The sequence below is a fragment of the Oryctolagus cuniculus genome, chromosome 3 (genome assembly GCF_964237555.1).
Source record: "Oryctolagus cuniculus chromosome 3, mOryCun1.1, whole genome shotgun sequence".
Lineage (NCBI taxonomy): Eukaryota > Metazoa > Chordata > Mammalia > Lagomorpha > Leporidae > Oryctolagus > Oryctolagus cuniculus.
In genome coordinates, this window is record NC_091434.1 from 75,773,939 (window position 1) to 75,791,994 (window position 18,056).

General features: G+C 40.9%; 1 protein-coding gene across 8 annotated transcripts in view; it reads right to left on the reverse strand.

The window, feature by feature from the left end:
• CSRNP3 (cysteine and serine rich nuclear protein 3) overlaps positions 1–18,056 on the reverse strand; it is a 236,277-nt gene that overhangs the window by 11,210 nt on the left and 207,011 nt on the right. For all 8 annotated transcript variants that reach the window (XM_051848553.2, XM_008258688.4, XM_051848552.2 and 5 more), the window contains one exon: positions 3,816–4,112. In XM_051848553.2, coding sequence (XP_051704513.2) covers positions 3,816–4,112 — 297 coding nt within the window. The remainder of the gene's footprint in view (positions 1–3,815; positions 4,113–18,056) is intronic.

Here is an 18,056-nt window from a genome sequence, read left to right on the forward strand (position 1 = left end):
TGTGATGTTTTCTTTCTATCCTGTCTTGTTTCATTGAATCTAGTGGTCTCCGGTTCCATACACATGGCTTCAAAGAATAGAATTTCATTCTTTCTTTATGGTTGAATAATATTTCATTGCATACCACATTTGCTTTATCCATTCATCTGTCATTGAATATTTTCATTGATCCCACATCTTGGATATTGTGAACAGTGTTTCACAGGCCCAATATTTTTAAATTCAATTTTTTTTAAAAAAAGAAGAGTGTATTTATTTACTTGGAAGTCAGAGTCACACACACACACACACACAGAGAGAGAGAGAGAGAGAGGGAGGGAAAGACAGAGAGAGACAGAGTGGCGGGGGGAGAGTGATCTTTCATCCATTGGTTCATTCCCCAAAGGGTGGCAATAGCCAGGGCTGGGCCAGGCCACAGCCAGGAACCAGCAGCTTCTTTCAGGTCTCCCACGTGGATGCAGGGGCCCAAGGATTTGGGCCATCTTACACTGCTTTTCCCACGTGCATTAGCAGATAGCTAGATCAGAAATGGAGCAGCCAGGACTAGAATTGATGCCCATATGGGTGCTGGTATCACAGATGGTGGCTTAACTCACTGCACCACAGTGCTGGTCCGATAGGGCCAATTTTAGAAAATCAAATTCATTGTATTGCTCACCACCTGCTATTTTTAATCTTATATGACTTTCTCATGCTAGTGGTGCATTTTCCCATTTGTTTAGTATAAAATTAGCTTCTCTGCTTGAGGTGCCCAGCTTGGTATCACTTAGTATGAGGCACCCTCATGATTTGCTCTTCTTGGTTTACCTCCTCATTCTCTTGGACCCTTGATCCATGGGTGCATGTGACCTGGACCTCTTCCTTCCCATCCCATTCCATAGACTACAAGTTTCTCAAGGGAAGGGCATGTATTTTAGGAACATCCGAGATCTAACTGTTCAAGTGGCTGGGTGATTCAGCAAGTGTTGTTACCTCTTCATTCAGATGATAAGTGAGATTGTGGGCAAACTAAAGGTATTCTGAAGATTCTGCCAATAGTCTCAGACTCCAGAAATTAATCTGTATGCCAACCAAAGTACAGGAAACAAAAAAAATCTTGCCTTGTTTGCAACCTAAGCCAAGAACAGGGAACTTCTTCTGCTACAGAAGAGAAGGCTGACTCTAATACAGCTATCCTGCTCACAATTAAAAGAGCAGATATCAGGGCCAAAATCTGTAGTTATTTTCTTTTTCCTTTTAAGTTTTGTTTATTTCTTTAATTTATTTGAGAAAGAGGAGAGAGGGAGAGAGGAGAGAGAGAGAGGGAGAGAGGGAGAGAGAGAGGGAGGGAGGTAGGGAGAGAGAGAGGGAGAGAGGGAGAGAGAGAGAGAGGGAAAGAGGGAGAGAGAGAGAGGGGGAGGGAGAGAGAGAGGGAGAGAGGGAGGGAGAGAGAGAGGGAGAGAGGGAGGGAGGGAGAGAGAGAGGGAGAGAGGGAGGGAGGGAGGGAGAGAGAGAGAGAGAGAGAGAGAGAGAGAGAGAGAGAACCAAGACACGGAATAACAGAGATCATTCATTAGTTCACTTTTCAAATGCCTGCAATAGCAGGGACTTGGCCAGTCCAAAGCTAGGGGCTAGAAACTCAATCCAGGTAAGAGTACGGATGTATCAGAGATCTAATTATTGGAGCTATCACCACCGCTTCCCACTGTGCATCAGCAGAAAGCTAGAATCAAGAGCAGAGCCAGACTTGAACCAAGGTACTCTGATATGGGATGCAGGTATCTTTACTGCTAGACCAAATGTTCACCCCTGTAACTGTTTTCTAATTTGAGCCATCTCTTTACTGCAAATCCATCTTAAGCAATTAATTGGTCTGTTTGTGGGAACTGTCTTCTTGTTTTACCTGATTTAAGCCACCATCTGCAAAACTGGCATCCCATATGGGAGCTGGTTTGAGTCCCAGCTGCTCCACTTCTGATCCAGCCCCTGTTAATGTGCCTGGGAAAGTAGCAGAGGATGGCCCAGGTCCTCGGGCCTCTGCATCCATATAGGAGATCCAGAAGAAGCTCCTGGCTCCTGGCCCAGCCCTAGCTGTTGTGGCCATATGGGGAGTGAACCAAGGATGGAAGACCTCTTTTTCTCTGCCTTTGCCTTTCCCTCTCTGTAACTCTGCCTTTCAATAAATAAATAAATAAATAGCAAAATAATAAAAAAGAAAAATCCTAGTTTCTACATAAAATAACAGCACCTATCCAATCATAGGGCACTGTGAAATTACATAGTGGTACTTCAGAAACTTCATTGACATATGGCATTAAAAAGATAAATTTAGGAATCGGTACTGTGGCATTATGGGTTAGCCCACTGCCTGCAGCGCTGGCATCCCATTTGGGCAATGGTTTGAGACCTAGCTGCTCCACTTCTGATCCAGCTCCCTACTAATGTGCCTGGGAGGGCAGTAGAGGTTGCCCCAAGTGCTTGAGGTCCTGCACTCAAGTGGGAGACCTGGAGGAAGCTCCTGAATTCTGGCTTTGGCCTACCCAGCCCTGGCCATTGCAGCCACTTGGGGATTGAATCGGTAGATGAAAGATATTCTTTCGCTCTCTCTATTTTTCCCTCTCTCTCTCTCTCTGTAACTCTGTTTTTCAAATAAATAAAATAAATCTTAAAAAAAGACAAATCTATTTTTGTGCAAAAAATATTTTCAATCCATGCACTTTTTTTGATAGGCATTTTACCTCTCGTAGATGCATGATCATCTAATCCAGGAGCTGGCAAACTATTTTTTTCCTTTTAATTAGTTTAACCTTTAAGCTTTTAAGAGCATAATCAATCAGGTGAGGCTAGTAGGGATATTTTATAGCACTTCCAGTGTAAACTCAAGTTTTAGTTCCTTCCTTGGAGTAACGCAGGCTCTTCACTCTTTACAAGGGTATTGCAGAGCTGCCAAAGTTCTCTCTGCATATTTTCCTCCGGTATTTCTCTATTCAACTTGGTTGCCACAGTGAGACCAAAATCGTATGGACTCTGTGTTCTTGCATCTGTAGTGGAAGCCTTAGCATTAGATAGTAACTGTGTAACTGTGGTGAGCTTTTTTTTTCTCCCCCAAAGGAAAAGAGAGTAAATATTTTAGATTTTGTGGGCCAGTGGTTTCTATGGCAACTACTGAACTCTGTTGTAGAAGCATGGACTCAGTCATCAATCCTAGTCAATACATAAGCAAAGAACAAAAAGCAAGCACACACACACACACTTGGTTGTGCTCTGCTAAAAAACCTGGTTGTGCTCTGCTAAAATTTTACAAAAACATGTGGCAGGTTGGATTTGGTTTGTGAATTGATAGTTCGACAACTCTGACCTAGTCTGGCTTCTTCATTTTGGAAATGAGGAAATTGACTCAGAAGGTTTACCTGATTTGCCAATTTCACTTAGTCAGCAAACAGCAGGGGCAATTCCATTTTCCTAATTTCCCATCCAGTAACTTTCCCACCAGTCCAAAGCACCCATTTAATGCCTCATGGATGGATCAGAAAATGCAAACTCAAATGTCAGAGATGTTATGAACTCTCTGAATTTTGGAAAAATGCAAAACTAAGCTGGTAAGGAACACACAAATCCAAGAGGAATTAATCTCAATTCATTCAACTGCTGCTTGGGTTGTCTTTCATGTTAGAGCTAATGTATATATCCAGGAATGTCCTTGAACTAGTGTTTCTTTCTTTTTGAATGATGCCCCGTCCTTTACCACAACATTCTCTTCTACATGTAGGAAAGGGTGTTACATGTGGTGGTGGGTCATGACTTCTCTCTAGAGGCCCTGAAATCCAAATCCTTACCTGGCACTTAATGCCTGCCAGGCTGCAGGTGCACGTTTCTGGATCACAGAACACCCGGCAGTCACAGCCGCAGTCCTCTCGCGACAGGCGGATGGCTCGCAGCTCGTGCTTTTCTTCTACATCAATCTTTTTCACTCCAGAGGCTCGCAGTAGTGCTCTTCGTTTTTTTGTTGGCAGGGGTTGTAGGAAGAAGTACTCGTCTACTTCTGTGTTGTCTAAATCAATATCATCATCAGAAATGTCATCCACTGTAAGAGTGCTAGCTTCTTCAGATTCTACAGTGCCATTCTTAGTCATCTAGAACACAAAGCAGCAGGTAAGAGTCTTCGCTTCGGCAGGGGACAAAGTCCCTGTGTCAAAACACTTGGTGAGAATGAATTGTAACACATGGTTGTGTGCCCATAGTCAAGAAGTGTGAGTTAAATCCCTTACTTGTATTTTTCTCCTTAGAAGTCACAAGGAGTATAAAGGTGTCAATATGACAGGCTTTTAAATGTAGTGATAACAGAAGACTGTCATTAGAACTCTTCATTTCCTAATGTTAGGAGCTACAGTAAAGCTTTAGTCTGAGTACAGATGCCTACCATGACCCAGGTCATGATAATCAGCTATGATGCAGGCATAAATGTGTCCTTGTTTAGATGTGATAGCATCTTAGTAAAAGCTATCACCACCAACTCAGCACACGTGTCCTTGAAATAACAAGCTTGTCTTTTGGACTCCAGAAAAATCATGCACCAGAAAATATACATATACTCACTGCGCTATTGGGATTGCAAACACAATTATTCTACAGGGCATTCCAAGAATGAGGGCTTGATATGAAGTAATCAGTCAGGTCAGCGTGCTCTCAGTAACACAAAGAGAGAGGGCAATGCTGGCAAGTGCCCTCCAAACACAATGGAAACAATAAATTTTGGTTCTCAAAGGAGTTCATGTGAACCTTTGCCCAAAGCAATACCTTCCACATTACAGCTCATGTGGACAACCATGCCTCCTGTACCCAGGACTATTCGGTGTCTATTTATATTTCTTTTCTAAATTAATCTCATCTATCAGTGAGCCCTGAATAGTATTTCATTTCTTACTCTTACACCACCACATATAATGTTTTCTTCACAAAAAAAAAGCACTTAGAGAGGGATATTCTCTCTCTCTGAAAATGAGCAACAAATCTACTCCAAAAACAGCACAGGAATACATAAATACAAATGGCACTTAGAGTTTATTCCTCCATAAATTTCATTAGTTCTAATTACTACCATGCTTGGTGATACTAACAACAGTTCAGCACATTTAAAATACTCTGGTGGGGCTGGAGCTGTGGTGTAGCAGGTAAAGCTGCTGCCTGCAGTGCCGGCATCCCATATGGGTGCCTGTTTGAGTCCTGGCTGCTTCACTTCTGATCCAGCTCTCTGCTGTGGCCTGGGGAGGCAGTGGAGGATGGCCCAAGTCCTTGGGCCCCTGCACCTGTGTGGGAGGCCTGGAAGAAGCTCCTGGCTCCTGGCTTTGGATCAGCCCAGCTCCAGCCATTGTGGCCATCTGGGGAGTGAATCAGCATATGGAAGACCTCTCTCTCTCTCTCTCTCTCTCTTTCTCTCTGCTCTGCCTCTCTGTAACTCTGCCTTTCAAAGAAATAAGTAAATACTCTGGTAACATCAGACATTATTTTCTCACCTGTATAGGAGAAAGTCAAACATTTAGATAACAATGATTATTGAACAAAATCCTTTAATCAGACAATACTGAATGTTTTAAAGAACAAAATGCAAGATTGGATTTTGCTTTCAAGTAGAGAAATTTTCACACACAATAGCAAGTGTATGTTAAAATATTTTACAAAAGGTCCTCAAAATTAATTTTAAAAAACTATACTTTGTGTTTCTGTGTGGGTGCAAACTGTTGAAATTTTTACTTAACATATGCTAAATTGATCTTCTATATATAAAGATAATTGAAAATGAATCTTGATGTGAATGGAATGAGAGAGGGAGCAGGAGAGGGGAGGGTTGCGGGTAGGAGGGAAGTTTTGGTGGGGAAAGCCTTTGTAATCAGTAAGTTGTACTTTGGAAATTTATATTTATTAAATAAAAGTTTCAAAAACTACTTAATTATATTATTATCTGCTTATATATAATTAAACATTTCAGAGTTTAAATCCATGATCTTGCAAAGATGGGTAGTCTCCTTAGTTGAGGTTCTGTTTGTTGGTGTGATCTTCAATTTATTTCATTCCTTGGCATTTCTACTAGGATTTTTTTTAAGATTTTATTTATTTCTCTGAGAGGTAGAGTTACAGACATAGAGAAAGACAGACAGAGAGAAAGGTCTTCCATCTGCTGGCTCACTCCCCAGATGGCCACAATGACCAGAGCTGACCCGATCTGAAGGCAGGAACCAGGAGCTTCTTCCAGGTCTCCCACATGGGTACAGGGGCCCAAGTGTTGGGCCATCTTCTACTGCTTTATCAGGCCATAGCAGAGAGCTGAATCAGAAGAGGAGCAGCCAAGACACGAACTGGTGCCCTTATATCTGGCGCTGCAGTTGGAGGCTTACCCACTACGCCACAGTGTTGGCCCTAGGATGTTACTTTGGTTGTGGTTGTGGCTGTGATTTTTACTAATTCTTATTTGCTAACACGCTGCATATTTCTATCTGTAATGATCTGATTTTCTAAGAAATTAAAGGGTATGACTGGCTAAAATATATTTAGTCCTCTGTAACAGGTAACGTTATATTAATAAACAGGAAGTGTTCCCTTTCCCATCTGGTCACTCCATAGTACTGAGATTTGTTTTCATAAGTTCTTGGCTTAACTATGTGAACCTCATCAGGATTTTGACTTGATGGCACATACAGAACACCCAGGACTTTGTCAGCATGATCCACTCTAGTAATTCCTTCCCACTTACTCTCAGTGTTCTGTCATATTTATGCTATCTTACACAATTTATAACAGTACAATGAAAATAAAATCTTCACTTTATATCAATAGGGTTTGATTTTTATTTAAAAAGATGCTATTAGATAATACATGAAATCTGTGTCAACACAAAGTAAGATTTTGCCAAATATTTAAAAACTTCAGAATTTTTAGAGCACCATGAATACAATTTTCAGATCTTAGCACATCAAATGCAGTCTACCATTTTATGCATTAATGAGTCTCAGATTAATTGTGACCCCTTCACAACATACCTACAGAATTCCCCGACTCCTGTTTCAGTATGCTTTTCTCAGTATCTCTCAAAGGTTAGAAGGTTTTCTATGATGACTAGCACAATGCTGGGAATCTAACAGACTTAAACACAATGTGTTTAAGGAGTTCTTCCATTTATAAAACAGCATGCAGTAATTCAAATGAACGCTCTATTTTAAAGTAGACATTTTCAGTTGAGGATTTGGACCATTTCTAGTTTACTGATCTTCAAAAATAGTATTATCTTGCTAAAAGCTCAAAGTTTGCCAAAACTGTTGCTTCAGGAAACTATCAAATAATCCTGACCCACAGTCTTGCTTTTGTTTCTGTGTATGTATGTATGAGAGAGAGAAACTGGAGGTGGAGGTAAGATAGAGGTGGTAGAAAGAGTTATGAAAACATAACAATATTAATAACAGTTTCTGAATCCATGTGTAGGGCTCCATTTAAAGCATTTTACTTCATTAGATCATTTAACATCACAAAACTCTCATGAGGTAAACACTATTAGTACACACATTTAACTGATGAGGAAACGGAGGCACAGGACTTTCCTAAGATGCTAAGTAGCAAGGGTATGCACTAAACCATGATTCTAGATATTTGACTCTACAGATTGTTCCCTTAACAACCAGGAAAGTTACATATGCTTTTATATATCTAATATTTATCAAATAATCCATGATGCTTATATTGTATTAGGCACTAAGTGCACCGGTGTAAAAGACATTCTTGATCTTCATGAATTGGAGTATAGAGATAGAGTCTAGTAGTTTCAATCCAGTTCATAAGAATCTCCTAGTTTAGGGTGATCAAGGACATTTCAGAGTACGTAGGAAGGGTGTCTATGCATGGGTGGGATGGTGGTGGGATGAGGAAGGAAGGCTTTTAGCTGGAAGCTTAAATCTGAAGATGGAGGAGCAATTCAATGAACAGTGGAGTAAGAAGGCATTGTACAATGAGCTACAAAAGTTTCAATAGCCTGATGTGGGATAGAGCACGATTCATTTATCAAGCAAATTATCCAGATGTTTGAATGTACATGGTACCATTACTTGGCTTGGTCCATAAGCAAAGAACTAAAAGGAAATAAATAGCAGTCCTTCAGAAAACAGCCCTCTTGACCATAACCACCTTAAAGGTGTTGTGTAATGACCTCACATATGCTTTCCTTTATGGTCAGTATCTTACCTGAAATTTATCCTACATTTGAATGTATTTATCTATATTATACTGTAAGAATTTCAAGGTCAAGATCTGTGTATGCTTGCATGTTTATGCCTGCTTTGTTCCTATTATGGAACTTAAGCTAGGACTTAGGTCTTGAGGCATTATGTAAACTTGTCTGGAATCATTGCACAAATAAAACCCTGTAACTATTTTAAAAAGATTTGAAACATCTTAATTTTGCAAATTTGTATTCTCTGGCAAGTACTAGTAAACAATTCCCAAAGCCTAATAGAATACAACATTTTGTCTATCTAAACACACTTGAGGGGTAGGGCACATGCTTGGTGGCAAATATAAGGGGCTGAGATGAAAATCATCATTCAGTCTTTTATTCCTCTATATCATGCTGATGAATTTCACTAAAAGGAAATTTTTGGTGTCATTAAGTGCCTGATACATAACTAATTCAATGTAAAATAATTATGATAGGGAAACAATACTAAAAATATTGGACTAAAATGGAAAATAAAACAAAAATGAAAATGTTTTCAGCAGTTAACAAGGACACTTAGCAATACAGTCTCCTGATCATTCTAACATTATTAACACATGTGAAAATGAGAATGGAAATAGGAATGTAGAAAACTAATTCAATTCCACAAATTCTGATTACTGCCTATTATGCTTAAGATGATGATGTTGAAAATGACCCAAGCTACCATATATCGAATACTAGACATTGAGCCCCATACTTTATATAATTATCTCACCTAATTTGCACAAGAATCTCATGAAGTAAGTATTTTCTGTAGTTGAGAATACTGGAGTTTAGATAAAGTAATTTGCCAAAGTCTAGCTAAATAGCTAATTAGTGATGTTACTGAGAATCAACACAGGGTCATTTGACTCCAAGGCATGAGCCAGGCTTGCAAAAATGGCTTGGATTAAAAATCTTTAGGGTAATAGTGGAAAAATTATATAGAAGTGGAAATGAAAAGGAAAAGGTTGCAGCCACACTCCAAGAGCTAATCTCAGTGCTGTAGGATAGGCGACCAAAGAACAGTACACATGCTTCCTTATAATTAGCTCATTCAGAAATAAAGGAAATGATTCAGACACAGAGAACAAGAGCTCAGAAAAGAAGAAAACAAAAGCAAGTCAAAAATATGGTATCTCCACAGTTAGCATTTCCTTTCCTTTTGGGTACATATTTTGTGGGCTTTGTAATGGACATGCCAACAGGAGATGCTGTCAGGAGCTAGTTCAACTAACGTGTTAATTTATTAATTTTCTCCATCAACATTTAACTCATTTATCCTGGCTTGCATTTAGTCAGCTTAGTTTGACACTTAATTTTGTCAATATGTTGCTTTTGGTGCTTGTTTCCACATATGTCTCCCCTATCACACTGTGAACATGTTGAGAGCATAGACCATGTCTGTCTTGTTCATCATGGTATCTCTACAGTAATTTTTAAGTAAATATGCTTAGAATAATATTGAATTAAATATTTCTATAAAATAAATATTTAAGTAAATATTTAGTAAATAAATATTTGCAAAATAAGTGAATGAATATTCTTAATCACTATGGCATAGTTCAAGGCACTGTATTTGGAATTGGGGTTTATAGATGTACAACAATTCTGCCATTTAAGAGGCTTTCAGCCAGCAGTGGAGACGATCACATAATAAATCTGATATAGTGTGGTAGGTGTGACAAAGTATAGGTGCCAGCTATAGACTAGCAGGGAGGAAGACAGGATAAGAGATAAAAAGGAAGTAAAGGCACAAAGACACAAGACAGAATTATTTACTTCCTATTCTAATCTCATAGTCTCTTTCAAGAAATCATCTTTCAAATCAGAAACCAGAAAATAGATATGTTAGAAAGTATTGAAAGCAAAAACAAACAAACAAAAAAGAAAGGTGAGGGTGGGGAGATTGTGAAAGAGTACTACTCTGTTCTTACGTAAGAATCTGCAGGCCCAAACACTTCATACTTTAAAGCAATAAAAAGTTTCAAGTTATGATTGTTTAGTGCAACATCTGTGAAGAGACATGAGGAAAGGAATTAAAAGATAACTGAAGTGAGAATGAATTGTGTTTTTTTTAAAAGCTAATTCTGGATAATAATATTCTGGGAAGAATTGTTTAGACAGATGGTCTTAGTACACATAAAAGAAAGCAGTGATTACTCGACAAATGCTTAAGTTCACTAGAGAGAAAATGTCCATGTTTGAAATGAAACTCCATGCAAGGGCTCCACACAGAAAAGACACAAGTGGGAATCAGGTGCACAGAGTCCTGCCTTCTGGGCCATCTGTCCTAGTCCTGACCCCAGAGTCCATGCATCAGAAGTGAAACACCAGTATTCCAGTCCCAAGAAGACCTATTCTTAGGTTCTCAGAGAATTTCTTAGGTTCTTCAGATGAATCTAGTTAATTAGGGTAAGGTTGGATACATGGAGACAGAGAAAATATCTCTCGGGACAGAGTTACTCGATTCCTTTTGTACCACCAACGAGGCCATGAATGAGGGATGTGGCAGCAGTGCCCACCTGGACAATGATTCTCAGTGGATGCTCCCATTCTTCTTGAGAATCACTTCTTTGAGAGCACATTCTGAACCTGGCACTCTCTTGTGACGTGCAGTTTTAAATTCAGACCTCTTGGGGAAGGCGCTGTGGTGCAGTGGGTTAATCCCCCCTCTACAGTGCTGGCATCCCATATGGGCACCGGCTCTAGTCCAGGCTGCTCCTCTTCCAACCCAGCTCTCTGCTGTGGCCTGGGAAAGTGGTAGAAGATGGCCCAAGTGCTTGAGCCCCCGCACCCGCATGGGAGACCGGGAAGAAGTTCCTGGCTCCTGGCTCCTGGCTTCGGATCAGCGCAGCTCAGGCCATTGCGGCCATTTGGGGAATGAACCAGTGGATGGAAGACCTTTCTCTCTGTCTCTCCCTCTCACTGTCTGTAACTCTACCTCTCAAATAAACAAGTAAAATCCTTAAAAAAATTCACACCGCTGCTGAGGACAAACAAGGCAGACTCATTATACATGCAGGTGATGATATTATGTTTAATAAAATTAAATGTAACTCTAATGGCCATATCTACCATTAAAGAGATGCCCTAGAGATATTTTAATATACATCATTGCTGACTTGGCTTAAAAGACTTCCGTTTTATTTGTTTGTGTGCATTTTGCTTGTATGTTTGTTTGCTTGCTTTTTTTTTTTTTTTTCTTACTACTGGCTTCATAAGAACAGATACATTGAGCAAGGTCCAAAATACCATGGAGCCATCGTGCATACCCATAGGGAAGAGCATCTACAATTTGGGAAAGGGTAAGGTAACACTTTCCTGACCTGGAATACCAGGTCCAGCTCAATTACCATATGACGTGGTAGACATTAATAAACAGCAGTGTAGGGGTCATGCAGTGGTGCAGTAGCCTAAGCCTCTGCCTGTGGCATTGACATTCCATATGGGCGCCTGTCCCGACTGCTCCTCTTCCAATCCAGCTTTCTGCTTATGGCCTTGGAAAGCAGTGGAAGATGACCTAAGTGTTTGGGCCCCTGCACCCATGTGGGAAATCCAGAAGAAGCTCCTGCTCCTGGTTTCGAATCGGCTCAGCTCCTGCCATTGTGGCCATTTGGGGAGTGAACCAATGGATGGAAGACCTTTCTCTCTGTCTCTCCCTCTCTCTGTCTGTAACTCTACCTCTTAAATGAGCAAATAAAATATTTTTTTAAAAATAAAATAAATAGCATTGTATCTAGAGGAAAGAAACCAGGACAAAAAAAAAGTCCCAGAAAACTATTCTCTAGCAGGACTAGTGGAAAGAATTAGGGATACTTAATCCTATAGAACTGAAACACACAGATCCAATAAGCTATCTTGAATTACTTGCATGTCCATCAACAATTCTTTCAATCACTTGGAATTTGTGAGACAAGGAAGGGCAGTATTGGGGTCAAAAGGCGGCATTAGGTGGCATCAGGTTGCTCAATATAAGGGAGAGCTCTCTAACAATTGAAGTTGCATACACGGAATGTGCTACTTGAAAAAGCATTGTGTTCTGGGTCACCAGAGATGTGTAATTATTGGCTGGCAAGTATAGGATATATGTTTAATTAAAAGAATTCCTGGCTTTGCAGTATGAATTGGACTAATGACCTCATCCTTAAAGCCTTGGGCAAACTCAAGGCAAACATTCATATCACTTTGATATTCAGCCAAATCTTAGCATATAATTCTTCAGCTCATTAGCTGTTAATTGCAGGTGGCAATTTGGAACCAATTTGACTATGCCCTTGAAGAACAAGCAATGTTTGGGTGTTTTATTAAGCTATAAGAATTTCAGTAACATGAAATCACAGTGAGTCCACAAATGTCTTCAGAAATGATAACAAAATATGAGGAAATTTTAAAAATTCATGGAAAATGTATATTATGAAAAAAATGTATAAATTCCAGAATTTTTGACACCACATTAAACAAATTTTAATTCTATTTTCCACAGTCTTCTGGAAGTACCTTGTATGAGACACATAAACATCTAAGTTTCTTTATCCTTCCTGCTGGCTTAGAATTACATTGCATCTTTGCATCTATCTGTGGAAGCTAATATGCCAGATGTATCCAGCTGAATGCCAGCAAATATTTAACAATTGATGTTTTTGAAATAAAAAAGGTCTAATCTGTCAAGTTTGTCAAGTTTTATTGGGATGTACACAATTCACTTCATTGGGCAACTTAAGCAAGATGGCTCTGGTATACCTGTGGGAAGCCCCCTCCCCCATCCTCCCTCCCCCATTTTAATCAGTGAATCATTGTAGTTGACTTCCCTGATTTAAAAGATCAATGTTTCTTGCATGGGAAAAGTGTAAGGATTTGACTGTTCCACTTCAACTTAAATACTAGTAATATTTTGAAAGAACATATATTTAAATGTATTGCACGTGCCTGGGGCTGAAGCCCACCTTATAAGTCTTCATTATTTTGGTTAGGAATATTTTCTGTATTTTTGTTGAACTAGGTTTTGTTTGTGGCAGTGCAGGTGTTTGGCACATCAAAGTCTTCCTGTTGGTGCTGATGACAGGTTTCCATTTAGGGATACATTCTGAAGGCTCTGACTCTGACTCTGCTCTGCGGTAGTCTCCACATAGACTAACAGAGAAGCTTTGTGGGGTTAAGTGGAACTCAAAAATATCATGACCAGCAGTTCTGACACATGGAACAAAGAAATACAGTATGGAGAAGTAGTTACAAACAAATCCAAAAATTTAAGTTTTTTACCTGGAAGGGGAATCAAAAGATTTTTGAAGAGATACAAATGGCAGAGCTAGAGGTAAAGGAGAGAGTTATAATATTGCATGGGTAGCTTAGTAAATGAAGCATAGCCATAATTCTGATATTTAGGGTGAAGGAGATATGAACAAAAATTTTAAGGTTAATCATTTAAAAATACCTTTTGGCTTTATTTTTAATTTGGAAAGAAAAGCAAACAACTAAGCATTACTCAAGAATCATGACTGAGAAATTGAGAATAGTGCATAACTTCAGATAGTGACTAGCAATGGTAATCAGAGTGGAGACAGGACCTTTATCTCAGAAAGGAAAAGAACACTTGGTTGAAAAAACATTGAGAAAAAGAGTCAAATCCAAGCTGTGAAAGAGAAGCTAAATTGCCTAGAACAAAGTAGTAGATTCCAGTATGCTAGAACTTACAGGCAAGTAGAACACCAATGTTCTTTAGAACTCACAAATGGCTGCTTAATTCATTTATAGCTTCATGTTAAACAGGAATAAGGAATAATGAGATTGTTCAACAATTGGGGTGAAGATGATATCTGAGCACTTAATTTGGAAAGGATATAGTATTAAGATGAGTCCACTGATGACTAAAGAGTGTGACATGTTTGAATGGTCCTGACAGAAAAAGAACCATGGTGTGTAATTTAGAAACAACAAAGCTAGTTATTTATTCTAGAAGCATACATTTTATTCAATCAGCTTTCTCTATTAGTCGTTAATAGACAGTGTTTGAAATACCAACACTACCAAAGACACACTTGAACCTTCCTAAATGGAATTATGTTTGTTCTACAAATCCAATTGTATCCTATATTATGAGAAGCCTAACCAGTAAGTCGAAGAAATGAATTCCGAAATAAAAAGCGATTTTATCATCAACACCTAAATTTCTACTCTTAGTTTGTTTCTGAAAGGTTTAGTATAAGGAAACACCCACAAATATGTCTATGTATATTGCTTTTTGCTCATACTTTTCTATGAAAGTCCTCCTGGGAGAGATGCCATAGTATACAAGGCTTCTCTGTTTGGAACTCATCAGAGACACCCTGGAAAGACACAGAGGCACAGGGTAAGAGAAACTTCTCCTTACTCTTCTCAGGATGCTGGCTCTCAAAGAAGTAGAAGGAAAACTACCCAGTACCAGTCCAGGGAATTGCCCAAGGAACTTTCCTTGCTCTCCATAATGAAGGTTCTGGAAAACTGTCAGATGCTGCCTTCCTTCTTTCCTGAATCAACAGGCAAGTCATTGCTGCTCAGAGAGGACGAATTCAGGCAAAATCAAGGAAGGAAGGAAGGCAATGCTTGTCCTTAGCAATCACTGCTTCTCTCTTTTGGCTCCTCTTTGGTGCCAGTGACCCTCTTGCTGCCCAAGCCAAAGTAATGGAATTTACTTAGCTATAGTTATTTTGAAACTTACTCCAAAGATATTTATAATTCAAAACAAATCTCATATTGACAGAGAAATTTCAAGTATCAGTGAAAGTTTTGGATAGCTAATGTTTAGGGTAGTTCATTTTAGATTTCAGATAACCAAACACTAGGCAGGTATAGTCAATGATATTTTTAAAATCAGAAAAGTTAATAATGCCACAGGAATTGCAGTTAACACATCCCCTATGTCCCAAGGAGATTTCATTACTAATTCATTAATTAATTTTATAAATTAACTTTATAAAACGGGTCCACATTGCTGTGATCTGTTTTTAAAAAGAGATTAATTAACTTATTTGAAAGGCAGAGAAGGTAGAGAAGGGGCGGGGGTGGGGGGGAGAATCTTCTACCTGCTGGTTTGCTCTCCAAATGCTCTCAACAGCCAGGGTTGGGACAAGGTGAAGCTAGGATTCTGAACTCCATCTGGGTCTCCCAAATGAGTGACAGGAACTCAAACACTTAGGTCATCACCCACTGCCTCCCAGAGATATTAGCAAGAAGTTGGATTGGAAATGCAGAGTATCTGGGACTTGAATCACGCACTCTGATAAAGGATGCAGGCATCCAAAGCAGCAGCTTAACCCACAGTACCACAATGCCCACCACCCATTGCTGTGATCCTTAACTTCATGTTAGCAATCCTTAATACTTTTACTACAGTGAAGACAGGGTTTGATCACCTCAGAACCCATTACCCTTTAGCTTTCTATCCATTTGGAAGTAATGATGATCATCAAATGCCTTTTGTTTTTATCTTTACCAAAGGGGAAAACTATAAGCTTCCACTTATACAAAACACACTGAGACATTACATCAACGCAGATGATTGCTTTTCAGCTTCCAACCTTAAGCACAGTTGTAAAAAAATGAATCAGTAGCAGACATGAACACGCTTTCGGTTTGTTTCCTTTCTTGTTCAGCCTGTTAAAACAAAGCAGTGTGGATGGAACAGGATACAAATCACCCTATCAAAACAGATCCTGTGTGATAAGGAAGGTTGCTGTGGGTTTGTGGCTTCCGTGCTAACATTCACCACATATCTGATGTGACTCAAAGTTCACCACAGTAAATCTTTTCGTGCTCAGATGGCATTACAGTCTCCTAGCTGTTACAAACCTCTGCACACACTATCAAACCTCAGCAAAGGATAAATCCCTATAGGTACAAAGACTGTCTTTTCCAATACCTATAGGGGACAATCAATGCAAAGAATAGGAAGTAATACAGTAATTGTTTTTTTCTTTAAGTGAGGCAGTTATTTAACATCTTGGTGCCTTTTTCCTCAGTTGTAGACATATTTTAATAATTTAACCTGGCTGGTGCCACGGCTCACTAGGCTAACCCTCCACTTGTGGTGCCGGCACCCCGGGTTCTAGTCCCAGTCAGGGCACCGGATTCTGTCCCGGTTGCTCCTCTTCCAGTCCAGCTCTCTGCTGTGGCCCGGGAGTGCAGTGGAGGATGGCCCAGGTGCTTGGGCCCTGCACCTGCATGGGAGACCAGGAGGAGGCGCTTGGCTCCTGGCTTCGGATTGGCGCAGCACTCCGGCCGCAGCGCGCTGGCTGTGGAGGCCACTTGGGGGGTGAACCAATGGAAAAGGAAGACCTTTCTCTCTGTCTCTCTCTCACTGTCTAACTCTGCCTGTCCAAAATAATAATAATAATAATGATTTAACCTGAGGTCACTGCCTGCAGAGCCAGCATCCCATATCAGTGTGAGTTCCAGTCCCAGCTGCTCCACTTCTGATCTAGCTTGCTGCTAATGTGCCTGGGAAAGCAGTGGAAGATGGCCTGAGTCCTTTAGCCCTTGAACCCATGTGGGAGATCTGAAAGAAGCTCCTTGCTCCTGGCTTCGGATTGGCCCACTCTGGCCATTTTGGACATTTGTGGAGTGAACCAGCGGGTGGAACACTTCTCTGTCTCTCCATCTCTCTGCCTGTAACTCTGTCTCTCAAATAAATAAATAATTATTTTTGACAGGCAGAGTTAGACAGTGAGAGAGAGAGAGACAGAGAGAAAGGTCTTCCTTCCATTGGTTCACTCTCCAAATGGCTGCTATGGCCAGCGTGTTGCGGCCGGCGCGTGCGCTGATCCGAAGCCAGGAGCCAGGAGCCAGGTGCTTCCTCCTGGTCTCCCATGCAGGTGCAGGGCCCAAGCACCTGGGACATCCTCCACTGCCCCCCCCCCCCCGGCCACAGCAGAGAGCTGGACTGGAAGAGGGGCAACCGGCACAGAATCTGGCGCCCCAACCAGGACTAGAACCAGGGGTGCCAGCACTGCAGGCAGAGGATTAGCCTAGTGAGCTGCGGCGCTGGCCAATAAATAATTTTTTTAAAGTGTATATTCCTTATCCACAGTTGACTTTTTTAAAATTTTTTATTTATTTTATTTTATTTTATTTTTTTATTTTTTGACAGGCAGAGTGGACAGTGAGAGAGAGAGACAGAGAGAAAGGTCTTCCTTTGCCGTTGGTTCACCCTCCAATGGCTGCCGCGGCCAGCGCGCTGCGGCCGGCGCACCGCGCTGATCCGATGGCAGGAGCCAGGAGCCAGGTGCTTTTCCTTGTCTCCCATGGGGTGCAGGGCCCAAGCACTTGGGCCATCCTCCACTGCACTCCCTGGCCACAGCAGAGAGCTGGCCTGGAAGAGGGGCAACCGGGACAGAATCCAGCGCCCCAACCGGGACTAGAACCCGGTGTGCCGGCGCCGCTAGGTGAGGATTAGCCTAGTGAGCCGCGGCGCCGGCCGACTTTTTTTTTTTAAGATTTATTTATTTACTTGAAATCAGAGTTACAGAGAGGCAGAGGCAGAGGCAGAGAGAGAGAGAGAGAGAGAGAGGGAGAAACTTTTTTCATCCGCTGGTTTTGCAAGTGTTTGCAATGGCCAGAGCTGGGCCGATCTGAAGCCAGGAGCCAGGAGCTTGTGATGCTGGTCAGCTATAATAGACCACATGGGTGCAGGAGCCCAAGGACTTGGATCATCTTCTGCTTTCCCAGGCCATAGCAGAGAGCTGGACCAGAAGGAGCAGCTAGGACTCGAACCAGGGCACATATGGGATGCTGGCACTGCAGGCAGCAGATTTACCCAATACACCACAGCACCAGACCCATAAATAAATCTTTAAAATATTAG